Below are 21,805 nucleotides of genomic sequence, written 5' to 3'. Positions count from 1 at the left end.
TTTGTGTGTAACTCCCACCTTAGCAGGTGTGTGTAATTATCCTGTGAGGGTTGGAGTAAGCTGGCGGTGAGAGTGCTAACAGTACAGTGCTGTGAGATGATGCTGTTTTCCAGCCACAAATGATTGGATTAGTGTTTACCCCCCCCCCCTCCACTTAGCATAATCCTCTTTACAGCTTCCTCTTTTTTTTGTGTGTGTGTGTGTGTGTGTGTGTGTGCGCATAAGTTGTTGTTTATGCCAAAAGCTTCCAAGTCCATTCCTCTATGACCTGCGTGACATTGACTGCCTGCCTTTGCAGGTGGCGACGGTGTTACAGTGAGAGACTGACAGTGGGCTGTTGGTGGTAGAGAACGGGCTATAAAAGGCTTTAAATGAACGCTACCAGTACCAGGGGCAGCGAGTGATAAAGACTATGCAGCCAGAGGTGAAGAGGCAGCCAGATGGAGGGTACAGAGGTGAAGAGGCAGCCAGATGGAGGGTACAGAGGTGAAGAGGCAGCCAGATGGAGGGTACAGAGGTGAAGAGGCAGCCAGGTGGAGGGTACAGAGGTGAAGAGGCAGCCAGGTGGAGGGTACAGAGGTGAAGAGGCAGCCAGGTGGAGGGTACAGAGGTGAAGAGGCAGCCAGGTGGAGGGTACAGAGGTGAAGAGGCAGCCAGGTGGAGGGTACAGAGGTGAAGAGGCAGCCAGGTGGAGGGTACAGAGGTGAAGAGGCAGCCAGGTGGAGGGTACAGAGGTGAAGAGGCAGCCAGGTGGAGGGTACAGAGGTGAAGAGGCAGCCAGGTGGAGGGTACAGAGGTGAAGAGGCAGCCAGGTGGAGGGTACAGAGGGATTAGTTTGTAGGGATAGAGTGATAGGTTAGAGGTCTGGAGGGGTTGGTATGTAGTTGTCAGCCTCTCAACAGCCTGCAGAGTGCTGTGTTGCTTTGAAGTCTCACAGAGCCTTTTAAATCCTGCCTGAAAAGATGCAGAGAACCGCGAGGCACAGAGGAGAGACAGGAATTTACTCCAAGAGAGAGGAAGGGAAGCGGGAGAGAGACTGGGGGGAGCGAGAAAGCGTAGAGGGGGGAGAGGCTGGGTGTATGAGGAGAGGGAGAGTGTGATGAGAGAGAGGCGGGAGGAGAGAGAGCCTGACAGAAAAACTGAGAGTGAGGTGGGGGAGGTGAATAATGGTTTCAGTGCTCATACAATATGAGCAGTAGCAGCCTAATCATGTGGTGAGTAATGTATTGTTGGCAGTAATACTGGACCAGGGCAGCAGTAACATGAGCATCAGGGAATACAGCACCATGACTCTGAGCTCTGTGGTCAGACTGAATGGCACCCTGGTTACTAATGGTCTGGTATTATGTTAATAATAGAAAGCGAGTGGACGAGAGGGGACAGAAAGCGAGTGGACGAGAGGGGACAGAAAGCGAGTGGGACAGAGGGGACAGAAAGCGAGTGGACGAGAGAGGGGACAGAAAGCGAGTGGACGAGAGGGGGACAGAAAGGGGACGAAAGTGGACGAGAGGGGACAGAAAGCGAGTGGACGAGAGGGGACAGAAAGCGAGTGGACGAGAGGGGACAGAAAGCGAGTGTGGACGAGTGGACGGGAGGGGACAGAAGGGGACAGAAAGCGAGTGGACGAGAGGGGACAGAAAGCGAGTGGACGAGGGGACAGAAAGCGAGTGGACGAGAGGGGACAGAAAGCGAGTGGACGAGAGGGGACAGAGGGGACGAGAGGGGACAAGCGAGTGGACGAGAGGGGACAGAAAGCGAGGGACGAGAGGGGACAGAAAGCGAGTGGACGAGAGGGGACAGAAAGCGAGTGGACGAGAGGGGAGAGGGGACGAGAGGGGAAAGCGAGTGGACGAGAGGGGGACGAGTGGACGAGAGGGGACAGAGGGGACAGAAAGCGAGTGGACGAGAGGGGACAGAAAGCGAGTGGACGAGAGGGGACAGAAAGCGAGTGGACGAGAGGGGACAGAAAGCGAGTGGACGAGAGGGGACAGAAAGCGAGTGGACGAGAGGGGACAGAAAGCGAGTGGACGAGAGGGGACAGAAAGCGAGTGGACGAGAGGGGACAGAAAGAGAGTGGACGAGAGGGGACAGAAAGAGAGTGGACGAGAGGGGACAGGATGAGAGAGGACAGAAAGCGAGTGGACGAGAGGGGACAGAAAGAGAGTGGACGAGAGAGGACAGAAAGAGAGTGGACGAGAGAGGACAGAAAGAGAGTGGACGAGAGAGGACAGAAAGAGCGAGGAAGGGAACTGATAAATGTAGGACGATGACAAGAACAACCTCTCAATATCAAACCAGTGAGTTATTCCACACATTAAATATCACACATTTAGTGCAGATAAAAACATCAGTATTTTGGCAAGATTGCTATTTTCCTGTAGGCCTCTCTTCTCTTTATCCCCCTGAGACGTTTTAGTGTGTTTAACTGTCCTGCCTGGGAGTTCATGGCCAGTTCTATCTTATTGTGGTCCATTGGAGAAGTGAAGCCTTGGAGTGATTCATTTTTGTATTTTTTTTGTTCTCAAACACTGTTCTTATTGAATTGAAATCCCTTTTAACTGAGGCAGCCAAAAAACAAATCAGAGATTTGTAACGCTTTTATGAGCTCATGAGCAAAATGTGCCTCAAAATGGAAAAAAAGACAAAGGACCACAAAACAAAACCAAGAAGGATCGAAATATGAGGAAAAACACAATCTTACTCTCACACTATAGCACGCGCACACACAGCGTTTTCTCTCGTTTTGTCGACTCGCTGAGCACAGTCTGGATGCATTTGTTAATTTTTCAACTAAATATACAACTAGACTAACTAACTTGTATTATTTTCTGCACGCATGCGCAGACACACACACACACACACCTGATCACTGACAGCTATGAGACAACTTATAGGGAGGAGGTCAGAGACCTGGCAGTATGTGCCAACCTTTCCCTCAATGTGAGCAAGACGAAAGGAGCTGATCGTGGACTACAGGACAAGGTGGGGCGAACAGGCCAACAAACCAACATGGTCCAAACATGCCAATCAAGTCCTGACGGGGGCACGACAACACCTTTTGCCCCTCAGGAGACTGAAAAGATTTGGCATGGGTCCCCAGATCCTCAAAGTTCTACAGCTGCACCATCGAGAGCATCACAGCCTGGTATGGTAACTGCTCGGCATCCGACCGGTAAGGCTCTACAGAGGGTAGTACATCACTGGGGCCAAGCTTCCTGTCATCCAGGACCTATATACTAGGCAGTGTCAGAGGAAGGTCTAAAAAAATCCAGTCACCCAAGTCATAGACTGTTCTCTCTGCTACCGCACGGCAAGCGGTATCGGAGCGCCAAACGGCTTCTTAACAGCTTCTACACCCAAGCCATAAGACTGCTGATCAATTAATCAAATGGCCTCCCTGACTATTTACATTGACCCCCCCCCCACCCTTTGTTTTTACACTGCTGCTTCTCATCTATACATAGGGCTAAAGTGACTATCTACATGTCCAAATTACCTCGACGAACCTGTACCCCCTGCACATTGACTCGGTACCGGTACCCCCTATATATAGCCTCGTAATTGTTATTTTATTGTGTTTTATTTAATAAAGATTTTCTTAACTATTTCTTCAACTGCATTGTTGGTTCAGGGCTTGTAAGTAAGCATTGCGCTGTAAGGTCTACCTACACCTGTTCGGCGCATGTGACAAATAATAAAAAGTAACACAATAAAATAACAATATGAGGCTATATACAGGGGTACAAATTACATTTGATTTGATTTTTTTCAAAGTCAGTCAACAGTGAAGGAAAAATGGGAAATGGGAGAGAAAGTTACTGCGAGAGAGTGATCAACGAGGAAGAGAGGATGTTGGAAGTTTAAATCTGTTGAAATATTAACGTACTTTGTTGTGCCTACAGACACAGCCTCTCTGTGAGGTCTCTGTGAAAGACACACACAGCTGTGTTCTGCAGTTGGTCATGTAGACCGGAAGCAGTGTCTAGTCTCCTTCTGTTTGGGATTGGTGTGTGCCTGCATGCTTTTGCCTGTGCTGCTGTGTATTGTCTGCTCTTCTTTCAAAATGTCTGTTTTTTTTAACAGAGTCTGTGTGTACTGTGATCTCCCTCAGCTGAAACTGACCACAGGTGTTTCAATTGACATGAATATCCTCCACCAAGAACTAAAATAACAACCTTGCAATGACCCCTGTCCCGTGTGTGTGTGATGTGCATGACCTCTCAGTTTCATGGCTCCTGGTCACAGAATTTTAACAGCCTGACACTGACCTCATATTTCATAATTCCCCACAGTCTCTCTTTCTGTAGTGTGTGTGTGTGTGTGTGTGTGTGTGTGTGTGTGTGTGTGTGTGTGTGTGTGTGTGTGTGTGTGTGTGTGTGACACTACAGGGCTGTTTCTTCAGGACACTGAGTGGACATGTCATGTTGACTCGGTTCCTCTTGGGAGAGTGCTGGATCTAAAGCTCCCAGGATGCTAAATGTTTTAACAGCAGTTTTGTAACCAATGTTCTTTGCCTCTTTCCCCTTTTATCTCTCTCTCCCCCCTCCTCCTCCCTCCCTCTCTCGCCCAGCAGGTGTGAGCGTGGCACAGAGGGTTGTGACCGTTCAGAGCGGACCGCTGGTACGGACGGAGGGCAGTCACGTGACCATCTGGTGCAACGTGACCGGCTACAAGGAGGGCATGGAGCAGGACTTTGAGTGGTCCATGTACCTGACCTCTGTGCCCGACCGCGAGATCCGCATCGTGAGCACGGCCCAGTCCAACTATGCGTACGCGGTGTACGCCCAGAGGGTCAACAGTAAGGAGATCTGGGTCGAGAGGCTGACCAGGGACTCAGCCCTGCTCCACATCACCAAGGTCCAGGCCAGAGACCAGGGGCTGTTTGAGTGTTACACCCCCAACACAGACGGACAGTACCTCGGCTCCTACAGCGCCCGCACCAACCTCACCGGTGAGTCCACGTTACAACACAATACACCAAGGCTGTGTCCCAAATGGCACCCTTTTCTCTGTACAGTGTACCACTTTTAAACTGGGCCTACATGGGGCATAATCACTAGCTGTTAGGATGTCTACATATGATGCAGTGGTCTCCAACCCTGGTGTTTGAAAGCGATATGGCGTGGATGTTTTTGTTCTAGCCAAGCACCAACACATCTTATTCAACTAATCAATGTCTTGATTAGAAGACTGTATTGTTGAACAGAAGCCTGCACACCCTGTGGCTCTCCCAGGACCAGGGTAGATGAGGGTAGATGCGTACATACAGGGTATATGAGGGTAGATGCGTACATACAGGGTAGATGAGGGTAGATGCGTACATACCGGGTAGATGAGGGTAGAAGCGTACATTTTCAGTGCAGGTGCGTACATACAGGGTAGATGAGGGTAGATGCGTACATACAGGGTAGATGAGGGTAGATGCGTACATACCGGGTAGATGAGGGTAGATGCGTACATACATGGTAGATGAGGGTAGATGCGTACATATACAGGGTAGATGAGGGTAGATGCGTACATATACAGGGTAGATGAGGGTAGATTCGTACATACAGGGTAGATGAGGGCAGGTGCGTACATACAGGGTAGATGAGGGCAGGTGCATACATACAGGGTAGATGCATACATACATGGTAGATGAGGGTAGATGCGTACATTTGAGGGTAGATGCGTACATACAGGGTAGATATGCGTGCATAGAGGGTAGATATGCGCGCATAGAGGGTAGATATGCGCGCATAGAGGGTAGATATGCGCGCATAGAGGGTAGATATGCGCGCATAGAGGGTAGATATGCGCGCATACAGAGCAGATGACGGTAGATGAGGGTCGATCCGGATATACAGGGTAGATGAGGGTAGATGCGTACATTGCTCAGGGCAGTTAACCCAAGGTGTACACTGTGCACTGGCAATGGGGTCATATGGGAGGATAAGCCTAGTCATTGAGAATGTACGTGACTGGATTAGAGATCGGGAGGAAGTGTTCAGTGTCTCACAGTGTGCCACCTGTCTTGGGGCAAGACTTGCCCTGACCCATCTTTCTCTCACCCCCCCCCCTCCTCCTTTCCCCCGTGTCTGTCTGTCACCAGCATCAATTTCTCTGTGACACACAAACACACACATAGAAATCCACTCAAACATTCCCAACATTCAAAGCACAGCTGGTATGGGTGAGAATTCCACTCCCAGGTCAGAATCTGGTTCCTGTCATATCTTCATCTCTGAGGCTGGTGAACTTGCTCTGAGAGAGAGGTCAAAGTTCACGCCAAGTGCTCATGGGAGTAACCTATGTTAACCCACAGTATGTTAATAAACTCAGACGTCCTCTCACTGTCATTTGCGTTTATTTTCAGCAAACCTAACATGTGTAAATATTTGTATGAACATAGCAAGATTCAACAATTGAGACATAAACTGAAAAAGTTCCACAGACATGTGATGAACAGAAATGGAATAATGTGTCCCTGAACAAAGGGGGGTCAAAAGTAACAGTCGGTATTTGGTGTGGCCACCAGCTGCATTAAATACTGCAGTGTATCTCCTCCTCATGGACTGCACCAGATTTGACAGTTCTTGCTGTGAGATGTTACCCCACTCTTCCACCAAGACACCTGCAAGTTCCTGGACATTTCTGGGGGGAATGGCCCTAGCCCTCACCCTCCGATCCAACAGGTCCCAGACTGGCTCAATGGAATTGAGATCCAGGCTCTTTACTGGCCAAAGCAGAACACTGACATTCCTGTTTTGCAGGAAATCACGCACAGAACGAGCAGTATGTCTGGTGGCATTGTCATGCTAGAGGGTCATGTCAGGATGAGCCTGCAGGAAGGGTACCACATGAGGGAGGAGGATGTCTTCCCTGTAACGCACAGCGTTGAGACTGCCTGCAGTCCAATGATGCTGTGACACACCACCCCAGACCATGACGGACCCTCCACCTTCAAATCGATCCCACTCCAGAGTACAGGCCTCGGTGTAATACTCATTCCTTCAACGATAAACGCGAATCCGACCATCACCCCTGGTGAGACAAAACCACGACTCGTCAGTGAAGATCACTTTTTGCCAGTCCTGTCTGGTCCAGCGATGGTGGGTTTGTGCCCATAGGAGACATTGCCGGTTATGTCTTGCGAGGACCTGCCTTTACAACAGGCCTTACAAGCCCTCAGGCCTACAAGCCCTCAGTCCAGCCTATTGAGGACAGTCTGAGCACTGACGGAGGGATTGCACGTTCCTGGTGTAACTCTGGCAGTTGTTGTTGCCATCCTGTACCTGTCCCTCAAGTGTGATGTTCAGATGTACCGATCCTGTGGAGGGGTTGTTACAGGTGGTCTGCCACTGTGAGGACTTTCAGCTGTCTGTCCTGTCTCCCTGTATCGCTGTCTTTGGCATCTCACAGTACGGACATTGCAATTCCTCATGCCTCCTTGCAGCATGCCTAAGGGACGTTCACGCAGATGGGCAGGGACCCTGGGCATCTTTCTTTTGGTGTTTTTCAGAGTCAGTAGAAAGACCTCTTTAGTGTCCGAAGTTTTCAGAACAACCATTCCACAGGTGCATGTTCATTAATTGTTTATGGTTCATTGAACAGGAAACGGTGTTTAAACCATTTACAGTGAATATCTGTGACATTATTTTGATTTTTACGAATTATCTTTGAAAGACCGGGTCCTGAAACGGGACGTTTCTTTTTTTGCTGAGTTTAGCAGGGCGACGTTTATCGGCGTACACTTTTTTGGACGCCTTTAATCGTGCCTCCATTTCTTCACCACACAGAACTTTTTAAGCCACGTGTTTCCGCATGGACCCTTTTAAGGAACACAACATGGAACACAGCTACAGTTATATATGTGTGTGTGTGTGTGTGTGTTGAAGTCAGAAGTTTACATACACCTTAGCCAAATAGATTTAAAAACTCAGTTTTCACAATTCCTGACATTTAATCCTAGTAAAAATTCCTCTTAGGTCAGTTAGGATCGCCACTATTTGAATAATGTGAAATGTCAGAATAATAGTAGAGAGAATTTATTTCAGCTTTTCCTTTCACCACATTCCCAGTCGGTCAGAAGTTTACATGCACTCAATTAGTATTTGGTAGCATTGCTTTGACATTCTTTAACTTGGGTAAAATGTTTCGGGTAGCCTTCCACAAGCTTCCCACAATAAGTTGGGTGAATTTTGGCCCATTCCTCCTGACATTTACATTTACATTTAAGTCATTTAGCAGACGCTCTTATCCAGAGCGACTTACAAATTGGTGCATTCACCTTATGACATCCAGTGGGACAGTCACTTAACAATAGTGCATCTAAAACTTAGGGGGGTGGGGTGAGAGGGATTACTTAACCTATCCTAGGTATTCCTTAAAGAGGTGGGGTTTCAGGTGTCTCCGGAAGGTGGTGATTGACTCCGCTGTCCTGGCGTCGTGAGGGAGTTTGTTCCACCATTGGGGGCCAGGGCAGCGAACAGTTTTGACTGGGCTGAGCGGGAGCTGTACTTCCTCAGTGGTAGGGAGGCGAGCAGGCCAGAGGTGGATGAACGCAGTGCCCTTGTTTGGGTGTAGGGCCTGATCAGAGCCTGGAGGTACTGAACAAGGCAAGCACCATGGTCTTGTAGCGGATCTTCAACTGGAAGCCAGTGGAGAGAACGGAGGAGCGGGGTGACGTGAGAGAACTTGGGAAGGTTGAACACCAGACGGGCTGCGGCGTTCTGGATGAGTTGAAGGGGTTTAATGGCACAGGCAGGGAGCCCAGCCAACAGCGAGTTGCAGTAATCCAGACGGGAGATGACAAGTGCCTGGATTAGGACCTGCGCCGCTTCCTGTGTGAGGCAGGTCAGTTGCGGATGTTGTAGAGCATGAACCTACAGGAACGGGCCACCGCCTTGATGTTAGTTGAGAACGACAGGGTGTTGTCCAGGATCACGCCAAGGTTCTTGGCGCTCTGGGAGGAGGACACAATGGAGTTGTTCGTGATGGCGAGATCATGGAACGGGCAGTCCTTCCCGGGAGGAAGAGCAGCTCCGTCTTGCTGAGGTTCAGCTTGAGGTGGTGATCCGTCATCCACACTGATATGTCTGCCAGACATGCAGAGATGCGATTCGCCACCTGGTCATCAGAAGGGGGAAAGGAGAAGATTAATTGTGTGTCGTCTGCATAGCAATGATAAGAGAGACCATGTGAGGTTATGACAGAGCCAAGTGACTTGGTGTATAGCGAGAATAGGAGAGGGCCAAGAACAGAGCCCTGGGGGACACCAGTGGTGAGAGCGCGTGGTGAGGAGACAGATTCTCGCCACGCCACCTGGTAGGAGCGACCTGTCAGGTAGGACGCAATCCAAGCGTGGGCCGCGCTGAGTCAGGTTTGTAGGCCTCCTTGCTCGCACACGCTTTTTCAGTTCTGCCCACACATTTTCTATAGGAGTGAGGTCAGGGCTTTGTGATGGCCACCCCAATACCTTGACTTTGTTGTCCTTAGTAAAACATTTTGCCACAACTTTGGAAGTATGCTTGGGGTCATTGTCCATTTGGAAGACCCATGTGTGACCTGGCTTCAACTTCCTGACTGATGTCTTGAGATGTTGCTTCAATATATCCACATCATTTTCCGTCCTCATGATGCCATCTATTATGTGAAGTGCACCAGTCCCTCCTGCAGCAAAGCACCCCCACATACACTCAATTAGTATTTTGTAGCATTGCCTTGACATTCTTTAACTTCTTGCGTCGAGCCATCCCGGATCCGGGATCGTGAATACAGCCTCAAGCTCATTACCATAACGCAACGTTAACTATTCATGAAAATCGCAAATGAAATTAAATAAATATGCTAGCTCTCAAGCTTAGCCTTTTGTTAACAACACTGTCATCTTAGATCTTCAAAAATATGCTTCTCAACCATAGCAAAATAAGCATTTGTGTAACAGCATTTAGCGTTAGCATAGCATTTAGCATTAGCATTCAGCAGGCAACATTTTCACAAAAACCAGAAAACCATTCAAATAAAATAATTTACCTTTGAAGAACTTTGGATGTTTTCAATGAGGAGACTCTGTTAGATAGCAAATGTTCAGTTTTTCCTGAAAGATTATTTGTGCAGGAGAAATCGGTCCGTTTTCTGCATCATGTTTGGCTACCAAAATAAAAACTAAAATTAATTCATCCAAAATAAAAACAAAAATTAATTCATCCAAACGCCAAACTTTCTTCCACATTAACTCCATAATATCGACTGAAACATGGTAAACGTTGTTTAGAATCAATCCTCAAGGTGTTTTTCACATATCTCTTCATGATATATCATTCCTGGAAATCTCCTCTCTGTCTCAATCACATGGATGAATGCGAGCAGCTTGGAGATTACGCAACAATTTCAACAAAGGACACCGGGCAGATCCCTGGTAAATGTAGTCTCTTATGGCCAATCTTCCAATGATATGCCTACAAATACGTCACAATGCTGCAGACAACTTGGAGAAACGATAGAAAGGGCAGGCTAATTCGTGGCGCTTTCACAGCCTTATGACAATGAAAAACAGAGCGTCAAAAATCCTGCTCATTTCCTGTTTTGAAGTTTCATCTTGGTTTCGCCTGTAGCATCAGTTCTGGGGCACTCTCAGATAATATCTTTGCAGTTTTGGAAACGTCAGAGTGTTTTCTTTCCAAAGCTGCCAATTATATGCATAGTTGAACATATTTTCGTGACAAAATATTGTGCTTAAAACGGGGCATGTTTTTTATCCAATAATGACATAGCGCCCCCATAGGTTGAAGAGGTTAACTTGGGTCAAATGTTCCGGGTAGCTTTCCACAAGCTTCACACAATAAGTTGGGTGAATTTTGGCCCATTCCTCCTGACAGAGCTGGTGTAACTGAGTCAGGTTTGTAGGCCTCCTTGCTCGCACACGCTTTTTCAATTCTGCCCACAACTTTTCTACAGGATTGAGATCAGAGCTTTGTGATGGCCACTCCAATACCTTGACTTTGTTGTCCTTAAGCCATTTTGCCACAACTTTGGAAGTATGCTTGGAGTCATTGTCCATTCGGAAGAACCATTTGCGACCAAGCTTTAACATCCTGACTGTCTTGCTGTTGCTTCAATATATCCACATCATTTTCCGTCCTCATGATGCCATCTATTATGTGAACATGGTGCTGCCACCCCCATTCTTCACAGTTGGGATGGTGATCTTTGGCTTGCAAGCCTCCCCCTTTTTCCTCCAAATATAACGATGGTCATTATGGCCAAACAGTTCTATTTTTTGTTTCATCAGACCAGAGGACATTTCTCCAAAAAGTGTGGTCTTTATCCCCATGTGCAGTTGCAAACCGTAGTCTGGCTTTTTTATGGCCGTTCTGGAGCAGTGGCTTCTTCTTTGCTGAGCGGCCATTCAGGTTATGTCAATATAGGACTTGTTTTACTGTGGATATAGATACTTTTGTACCTATTTCCTCCAGCATCTTCACAAGGTCCTTTGCTGCTGTTCTGGGATTGATTTGCACTTTTCTCAAATCAAGGAGACAGAACGCACCTCCTTCCTGAGCGGTTTGACGGCTGCGTGGTCACATGGTGTTTATACTTGAACCAGACTTGTGGAGGTCTACAATAGTTTTTCTGAGGTCTTGGCTGATTTCTTTTGATTTTCCCATGATGTCAAGCAAAGAGGCACTGCGTTTGATGGTAGACATTGAAATACATCCACAGGTACACCTCCAATTGACTCAAATGATGTCAATTAACCTATCAGAAGCTTCTAACACTGACATCTTTTTCTGGAATTTTCCCAGCTGTTTAAAGGTACAGTGAACTTAGTGTATGTAAACTTCTGACCCACAGGAATTGTGATACATTGAATTATAAGTGAAATAATCTGTCTGTAAACAATTGTTGGAAAAATCACTTGTCATGCACAAAGTAGATGTCCTACCCACTTGCAAAATATAGTTTGTTAACCAGAAATTTGTGGAGTGATTGAAAAACAAGTTTTAATTACTCCAACCTAAGTGTATGTAATCTTCAACTATATAGATGTGTGTGTGTGTGTGTGTGTGTGTGTGTGTGTGTGTGTGTGTGTGTGTGTGTGTATAGATAACCCTTTTGCAGTTATTTTAGCACAGCTGAAAACCTTTGTGCTTATTAAATAAGCAATAAAACCTGCCTTTAGACTAGTTGAGTTTCTGGAGCATCAGCATTTGTGGGTTCAATTACAGGCTTAAAATGGCCAGAAACAAACAACTTGTTTCTGAAACTCGTCAGTCTTGTTATGAGAATTGATGGCTATTACATGCGAGAAGTTGTCAAGTAACTGATGATCTCGTATAACGCTGTGTACTACTCCCTTCACAGAACAGCGCAAACTGTCTCTAACCAGAATAGAAAGAGGAGTGAGAGGCCCCGGTGCACAACTGAGCAAGAGGACAAGTCCATTTGTGTCTAGTTTGAGAAACAGACGCCTCACAAGTCCTCAACTGGCAGCTTCATTAAATAGTACCTACAGAACACCAGTCTCAACAGTGAAGAGGCGACTCTGGGATGCTGGCCTTCGAGGCAGAGTTCCTCTGTCCAGTGTCGGTGTTCTTTTGCCCATCTTAATCTTTGCTTTGTATTGGCCAGTCTGAGATATGGCTTTTTCTTTGCAACTCTGCCTAGAAGGACAGCATCCTGGAGTCGCCTCTTCACTGTTGACATTGAGACTGTTGTTTTGTGGGTACTATTTACTATTCAAGAACATTGTTAAGAGGGAGCGGCCTACTGAAACATTGGGAGAATTAATGTTACCGTGATGTTTGTTGTTTATGGTGAAATTACCATTAAAACATTCTGATGTAGGTCATTTTGTGTTTCTGTCCCTTCCAATTAAAGTATACCTGAAACTCAATGCACTGCTTTTTAAATGGAAAAATCTTTCTTTAGGGACAAATTTGAGCAAATTCAAAAATTGTGATTAATAGCTATTTAACTAATGCCGTTAACTCTACAGAGGATTTGAATGGTTTGACAGCCCTAGTTAATAGTCATACCATATGGCACTGTGAGAGTTGATCAATTGACCAGTGAAGTGTTGTCAGTGTGCCATTCTAGTTTTTAGTTTGTCACTCTGTTCGTCTCGTGTAGTAGACACACAGACCGGTAGTTAATCAGAGTTTCATTCATTTCTGAGGGAAAGCTTGATGGAAAGATATGTTTGGTGGAGCCGGGGCACAAAGGTCCCTGTAGTAAATGTAGTCTATTGGTGGCATTACAACAGTATGTGCTCTGTTTTGAATGTGGGGCGAGGCTCGGGCGTAAAGCACAGCAAAATGGTGTTGCTGGTGGAATACTGCATTTATAGACTGTGTATGCATGTCTAGGTGTTGAGGGACTGCTTTATATGAGCCCCTCTGTCTCTAACCTCTTAACCCAGTTCCCCATAGTCGGGGGCATGTTTCAGGGGTCTTCTCCACTCTCAGGCTACCCTAGCCTAGCCTAGTGGTTAGAGCGTTGGACTAGTAACCGGAAGGTTACGAGTTCAAACCCCCGAGCTGACAAGGTACAAATCTGTCGTTCAGCCCCTGAACAGGCAGTTAACCCACTGTTCCCAGGCCGTCATTGAAAATAAGAATGTGTTCTTAACTGACTTGCCTGGTTAAATAAAGGTAAAATTAAAATTAAATCTCTCTCTTCACTCCATACCCCCAGCCACCTCTCTCAGCAGCTGCACGCATGCGGACACTCAATACCCTGTCCTTCCTTCAATTCATCACACTCCTTAATTATCTCTCGCAGCGCTTTCTCTTTCTCTCAATTCAATTAAATTCAAGGGGCTTTATTGGCATGGGAAACGTGTTAACATTGCCAAAGCAAGGGAGGAAGATAATTTTTATTGTTTATTTCACTTTTGTATATTAACAGTACACATTAAGTTTCAAAACAATAAAGACGTTACAAATGTCATATATATATATATATATATATATATATATATATACACACACACACACACTGCTCAAAAAAATAAAGGGAACACTAAAATAACACATCCTAAATCTGAATGAATGAAATATTCTTATTAAATACTTTTTTCTTTACATAGTTGAATGTGCTGACAACAAAATCAACCCATGGAGGTCTGGATTTGGAGTCACACTCAAAATTTAAGTGGAAAACCACACTACAGGCTGATCCAACTTTGATGTAATGTCCTTAAAACAAGTCAAAATGATGCTCAGTAGTGTGTGTGGCCTCCACGTGCCTGTATGACCTCCCTACAACGCCTGGCCATGCTCCTGATGAGGTGGCGGATGGTCTCCTGAAGGATCTCCTCCCAGACCTGGACAAAAGCATCCGCCAACTCCTGGACAGTCTATGGTGCAATGTGGCGTTGGTGGATGGAGCGAGACATGATGTCCCAGATGTGCTCAATTGGATTCAGGTCTGGGGAACGGGCGGGCCAGTCCATAGCATCAATGCCATCCTCTTGCAGAAACTGCTGACACACTCCAGCCACATGAGGTCTAGCATTGTCTTGCATTAGGAGGAACCCAGGGCCAACCGCACCAGCATATGGTCTCACAAAGGGTCTGAGGATCTCATCTCGGTACCTAATGGCAGTCAGGCTACCTCTGGCGAGCACATGGAGGGCTGTGCGGCCCCCCAAAGAAATGCCACCCCACACCATGACGGACCCACCCCCAAACCGGCCATGCTGGAGGATGTTGCAGGCAGCAGAATGTTCTCCACGGCGTCTCCAGACTCTGTCACGTGTGCTCAGTGTGAACCTGCATTCATCTGTGAAGAGCACAGGGCGCCAGTGGCGAATTTGCCAATCTTGGTGTTCTCTGGCAAATGCCAAACGCCCTGCACGGTGTTGGGCTGTAAGCACAACCCCCACCTGTGGACGTCGGGCCCTCATACCACCCTCATGGATTCTGTTTCTGACCGTTTGAGCAGACACATGCACATTTGTGGTCTGCTGGAGGTCATTTTGCAGGGCTCTGGCAGTGCTCCTCCTTGCATAAAGGCGGAGGTAGCGGTCCTGCTGCTGGGTTGTTGTCCTCCTCCACATCTTCTGATGTACTGGCCTGTCTCCTGGTAGCGCCTCCATGCTCTGGACACTACGCTGACACACAGCAAATCTTCTTGCCACAGCTCGCATTGATGTGCCATCCTGGATGAGCTGCACTACCTGAGCCACTTGTGTGGGTTGTAGACTCCGTCTCATGCTACCACTAGAGTGAAAGCACCGCCTCCATTCAAAAGTGACCAAAACATCAGCCAGGAAGCATAGGAACTGAGAAGTGGTCTATGGTCATCACCTGCACAACCACTCCTTTAGTGTCTTGCTAATTGCCTATAATTTCCACCTGTTGTCTATTCCATTTGCACAACAGCATGTGCTTTGCATGTGATTTGTTTTCAAATTCTTTGTGGATCTGTGTAATCTGAGGGAAATATGTCTCTAATATGGTCATACATTGGGCAGGAGGTTAGGAAGTCTCTCTCACTCACTCACTCACTCACTCACTCACTCACTCACTCACTCACTCACTCACTCACTCACTCATCTGCATGCAGCGTCTCAATTTGGTGTTTGCCCCAAGTCTTGGTTGCTGAGCAGACCTCACAACCATAAAGGGCAATTGGCTCTATGACTGATTCAAGTATTTTTAGCCAGATTCTAATTGGTATGTTGAATTTTATGTTCCTTTTGATGGCATAGAGTGCCCTTCTTGCCTTGTCTCTCAGATCGTTCACAGCTTTGTGGAAGTTACCTGTGGCGCTGATGTTTAGGCCAAGGTATGTATAGTTTTTTTGTGTGCTCTAGGGCAACAGTGTCTAGATGGAATTTGTATTTGTGGTCCTGGCGACTGGACCGTTTTTGGAACACCCTTATTTTGGTCTTACTGAGATTTACTGTCAGGGCCCAGGTCCGACAGAATCTGTGCAGAAGATCTAGATGCTGCTGTAGGCCCTCCTTGGTTGGTGGCAGTTTTTTGCCAATTTTAACTGCACGCTTGTTGTTTGTGTACATGGATTTTATAATGTTGTATGTTTTACCCTCAACACCACTTTACATCAATTTGTATAGCAGACCCTCATGCCAAATTGAGTCGAAGTCTTTTTTGAAATCAACAAAGCATGAGAAGACTGTCTATGTTTTGGTTTGTTTGGTTGTCAATTAGGGTGTGCAGGGTGAATACATGGTCTGTCGTACGGTAATTTGGTAAAAAGCCCATTTGACATTTGCTCAGTACATTGTTTTCATTGAGGAAATGTACGAGTCTGCTGAGGATTTTCCCAAGGTTACTGTTGACTCATATTCCACGGTAGTTATTGGGGTCAAACTTGTCTCCACTTTAATAGATTGGTCTGATCAGTCCTTGGTTCCAAATATTGGGGAAGATGCCAGAGCTAAGGATGATGTTAAAGTGTTTTAGTATAGCCAATTGGAATTTGTTGTCTGTATATTATTCAATCGTTTTATTAAGGATACCATCAACACCAGAGGCCTTTTTGGGTTGGAGGGTTTTTATTTTGTCCTGTAACTCATTCAAGATAATTGGAGAATCCAGTGGGTTCTGGAAGTCTTTAAAGTAGTTAGGGATAGGCCGGACGCAAATGTCTCAACTGGCCAATTGCCTGGGAAAATGCAGAGTGCCAGATTCAAATAAAATACTATGAAATTCAAACTTTCATTAAATCACACATGTAAGATACTCAATTAAAGCTGCACTCATTGTGAATCCAGCCAACATGTCAGATTTTAAAATGGCTTTTCGGCGAAAGCATAAGAAGCTATTATCTGATAGCCTGCACCATCTGCACTAGCAGTAAACACGGGAGTTAGCATATTTCAACCCTGCAGGCGCTACACAAAACGCTGAAATAAAATATAAAACATGCATTACCTTGGACGAGTTTATTTTGTTGGCACTCCAATATGTCACATAAACATCACAATTGGTCCTTTTGTTTGATTAATTCCGTCCATATATATCCAAAATGTCCATTTATAAAGCGTGTTTGATCCAGAAAAAACAGCTTACAAAAAACGCAACGTCACTACAAAATATTTCAAAAGTTGCCTATAAACTTTGCCAAAATATTTCAAACTACTTTTGTAATACAACTTTAAGTATTTTTAAACGTTAATAATCGATCAAATTGTAGACTGGGCAATCTGTGTTCAATACAGGAATGAAAACAAACCAGCGTTTGCGCAACTCACAAAAGTGTACCCAGTTCCTAGTTGGCCTACTTCTTCATTGCACAAAGGAATAACCTCAACCATATTCCAAAGACCGGTGACATCCATTGGAAGCGGTAGAAACTGAAAACAGGTCCCTAAAACATATCCCTTGGCAATAACAAGTCAGGGAACAGCGAGAGGCAAAAAAATAAAATCTGAACAGTTAGTCCTCTGGGTTTTGCCTGCTACATATGTTATGTTATACTCAGACATGATTCATGAAACTTCAGAGTGTTTTCTATCCAAATCTATGAATAATATGCATATCTTATATTCTTGGCATGAGTAGCAGGAAGTTGAAATTGGGCATGCTATTTATCCAAAAGTGAAAATTCTGCTCCCTAGCCCCAATAATTAATAGTTGATTCTAAGATTTGTATTTGATCATCTATATGTTTTTGCTCTGTATTCTTTGTTATAGAGCCAAAAAGATTAAAGAAGTGGTTTACCCATACATCTCCATTTTGGATAGATAAATCTTCGTGTTGTTTGTTTAGTGTTTTCCAATTTTCCCAGAAGTGGTTAGTCTATGGATTCTTCAATTACATTGAGCTGATTTCTGACGTGCTGTTCCTTCTTTTTCCGTAGTGTATTTCTGTATTGTTTAAGTGATTCACCATAGTGAAGGCGTACACTCAGGTTTTCCGGGTCTCTATGGTTGGACAGGTTTCTCAATTTCTTTCTTAGATTTTTGCAGTCTTCATCAAACCATTTGTCATTGTTGTTCATTTTCTTCAGTTTTCTATTTGAGATTTTTTAGATTTGATAGGGAAGCTGAGAGGTCAAATATACTGTTAAGATTTTCTACTGCCAAGTTTACACCTTCACTATTACATTGGAATGTTTTACCCAGGAAATTGTCTAAAAGGGATTGAATTTGTTGTTGCCTAATTGTTTTTTGGTAGGTTTCCAAACTGCATTCCTTCCATATATATAGTATTTCTTAATGTTTCTCAGTTCCTTTGGCTTTGATGCCTCATGATTGAGTATTGCTCTGTTCAAGTAGACTGTGATTTTGCTGTGGTCTGATAGGGGTGTCAGTGGGCTGACAGTGAACGCTCTGAGAGACTCTGGGTTGAGGTCAGTGATAAAGTAGTCTACAGTACTACTGCCAAGAGATGAGCTATAGGTGTACCTACCATAGGAGTCCCCTCGAAGCCTACCATTGACTATGTACATAGCGTGCAACAGAGCTGCAGGAGTTGTGACCCGTTTTTGTTGGTTATGCTGTCGTGGAGTTGTGCCTTCACCTAGTTGTGCCTAGGTGAATCAGGAATCACCTGCAGGCAGGTGAATCACCCTGTGTCCTGAGGGTGTCAGGTTCTTGTCCGGTTCTGGCATTTAGGTCGCCACAGACTAGTACATGTCCCTGGGTCTGGAAATTATTGATTTCCCCCACCAGGATGGAGAAGCTGTCTTCATTAAAGTATGGGGATTCTAGTGGTGGGATATAGGTAGCACACAGGAGGACATTTTTCTCTGTTAAGATAATTTCCTTTTGAATTTCTAGCCAAATGTAAAATGTTCCTGTTTTGATTAATTTAATGCAGTGACTTAGCTCTCTCTCAGCTCTCTCTTTGGGCTTGAAGATGTTCTCGTGGATTAGTGGGGGGTGGAAATGGATAGGAGGAGAAATTGGGTGTAATCAGTGTACTGAGTTACAGACGGTGACACACAGTGATCAATGTCCCCTCTGTCACAATGGGTTCTGTGAGAGTGATTTTATCGATGTGGAACAGTATACACACACTGTCCCCAGGGGAATGTTTTCAGCAGCACACCTGGCTTTGTTCCTGCCTGCCCGATACTGTATCATCATTGTTTGTGAAAGTGAGGTGTGTCTATTGTGTGAGGCAGGAGAATACGACTCCTGGGCCGTGTGTATGGCTGATTGTTCAGAAAGATGATACCACCAAACTGTGTGTCTTACACACCTTTTTATAATGCGACAACAGTCTACAAGTGTCTGGCTGATGTGGGCCAACTGGAAACACTGCCGCCCTATTACAAAACAACTCATAAAAGCACGAACAATATTGAAAATAAATCTTAAAAATAATAGTAACTTTTCAGACAATTGTTGAGTGTGGACTGTACAATATATTGTGTGATATTTACAGTATGTCCTTTTTGGTTGTACGAAGTGACTAAAGACTTCACTTCTCCAGGCCTTGTGACTGGGATGTTTTCTAACTGATCAGTGTTGTAACACGGATGTCCTGCCAGGTTAAAGGTGAAAGGCTAACATCACCATGTGTAACCGTTTGTACAGAAGTAGCTACAGGTCGGGGGTCAACCGCAGTCTGTTTTCACCCACATGGTGGACCACTCATTCAGGAGCCATGGTTCCAAGACGGGGGGGTCCCAGGAGACAGCCTTAGCATCCTACCCACCGCCTGTGTCTCCTAAACATTAACTCATGAGAAAAAATTACAACATGAAATGGTCCTACCGTGTGTGTGTGTTCCCGTTCCCATGCATGTCCTACGCACCAGCCTGTGTTTGTGTGTCCAAGGCACCAGCTTGTATGAGAACAGGGAGCAGACTTCTCTTCTCTTACTCAGCCATGAGGCTCAAAAACACAGTCATGTCCAAGACCAATTATTAACTCTGTGGCAAAAATACAGTACATCAAGTGCTCTTTAAAGTAGATCATTCAGTTGTTAGTCACCATCACAGTATGACAGTGCTACTTCGATCCATGACAGCTTCCTTACTGCTGGACACGTGTATCATATTCTCTCACACTCATGTCTGTTTTATCTTCTCAGTCTATTGGCTTAAGGGGCTGGTTTATCGTACAGAGTGTGACTGATGGAGAGAAACCGTGTGTGTGTGTGACGGAGAAATGATGAGCCTTTTTTCCTGACTCCAGTCTGATTGGTCTCCCCGGGCACTACCCACATTGCAGATGGTGCTATAGGGGCATGTTTTACATAGTCTCTGTGTCTGATATGACTATTCGGGTTACTGCCTTGCCTACCACCTATGATCATTCTCAAAGCAACTAGTTCGCTAGGAGAGAGATGTGTGTTGGCATGGTCGGGTGTCGATGTTTTTTTTAAGCACATTTTTAGAATGATTCTCCTTTTCTCTCTCCCTCTTTCTTTTAGAAGATAATCAGAATTTAGCAGACACTCTTAGTTAGAGCGACTTACAGGAGAAATTAGGGTTAAGTGATTTTTCAGCTAACAGCCCAACACTCTTAAACGCTAGGCTACCTTCCACACTGAGGTAGGTAGACCATTTCTCTGTCATTACACTGACGATGGATTCACCCTGCAACTCTATGGTATATGCTGCACTGAGAGTGGCACTCCTCTATCCCCGTCCACTGTCTTTCCCGATCTCTCTCTTTCTCCCCTCTTTGTCTTTAGCTGTCTAAGAAGCAGGTCTATGGTTTTGTCAATAGATGTCTTGCCTCCAGCCCTGTCAGATTAATCGAGGAGGGGGGGTGAGGGATTGAGTTTGAACACAGATATAAAGAGGGATGAAAGGGAGGGATTGAGAGCACTAGATGGAAGCATGGAGAGAAATGAAGGATCAAGGTAGATTTACCGAGGGATAGCGTGATGGAAAGATGCCGATCGGGATAACGTTGTGGGCTGATGGAGGGAGTGGGATAAGGAGAGAGGGAGAGTTACTGGAGGTGAGAGGACGGGATAGGAAGGCTGTATCAGTCTGCTGTCTGTTGGTATTGATTGGGAGGCTGTGTGACTGGAACACTTTATCTCACGCAGACTTCCTCCTCACAGTGGCTCTCTTTCCCTCTCTCCTCTCTCCTCTCTCGCTCTCTCTGACCTCACCATCTCCTTTTCTCTATTTAATTTACACTCTTCTCTCTTCCGTTTGGCTCTGAGTGAATGAGTGTGCTCTCTGAGCTGGTGAATGGGCACGGGTCCAAACAGAATGAGAGATTTTATCACTCCGTCTACTCTGCCATTTCCCTGCCAATCTCATCTCCTCCAAATGACAGGGGTTCCTGCTCAATGACATTACTGCCACTGACTGCGCACACACACACACACACACCGCCCAGGCGCTGTCCTGTCAGTCAGAACAAATGTTCTGGTGGTAATTGACTCTGTGAGAGGCGCGTCTGAAGAGCCCCCAGTGGAAATGGGAACAGCACCGCAAAACAATACAGAACGTCTCTTACGGAACACAACCCCACAGTACACACAGAGGCACTTTAGAACCATGGAATAGAACATAGAGTACAAAGAATATAACACTGCAAAGCAGGGTGGAACAAGATGGTAGATGGAAAAGGAAGAGAGGAGAGGAAGTAAACAGGGCACAGTATGACAGGGAGGGCATAGGGTCCGTCTCAATACTCTGAACAGGACACAGTATGACAGGGAGGGCATAGGGTCCATCTCAATACTCTGAACAGGACACAGTATGACAGGGAGGGCGTAGGGTCCGTCTCAGTACTCTGAACAGGACACAGTATGACAGGGAGGGCATAGGGTCCATCTCAATACTCTGAACAGGACACAGTATGACAGGGAAGGCGTAGGGTCCGTCTCAATACTCTGAACAGGACACAGTATGACAGGGAGGGCATAGGGTCCG

General features: G+C 45.8%; 1 protein-coding gene across 2 annotated transcripts in view; it reads left to right on the top strand.

The window, feature by feature from the left end:
• Positions 1-21,805, top strand: part of LOC124045869 (immunoglobulin superfamily member 3-like) — a 132,875-nt gene that overhangs the window by 11,993 nt on the left and 99,077 nt on the right. The window contains exon 2 of one of the 2 annotated variants that reach the window (XM_046365638.1): positions 4,574-4,951. In XM_046365638.1, coding sequence (XP_046221594.1) covers positions 4,574-4,951 — 378 coding nt within the window. Of the gene's footprint in view, positions 1-4,570; positions 4,952-21,805 lie in introns of both variants that reach the window. The other variant, XM_046365630.1, reaches the window with a different exon arrangement.

Source organism: Oncorhynchus gorbuscha, linkage group LG01 (genome assembly GCF_021184085.1).
Source record: "Oncorhynchus gorbuscha isolate QuinsamMale2020 ecotype Even-year linkage group LG01, OgorEven_v1.0, whole genome shotgun sequence".
In the NCBI taxonomy this organism is placed as follows: Eukaryota; Metazoa; Chordata; class Actinopteri; order Salmoniformes; family Salmonidae; genus Oncorhynchus; species Oncorhynchus gorbuscha.
The sequence above is the reverse complement of the archived record's forward strand: the minus strand, read 5'-3'. Positions and strand labels throughout refer to the sequence as shown.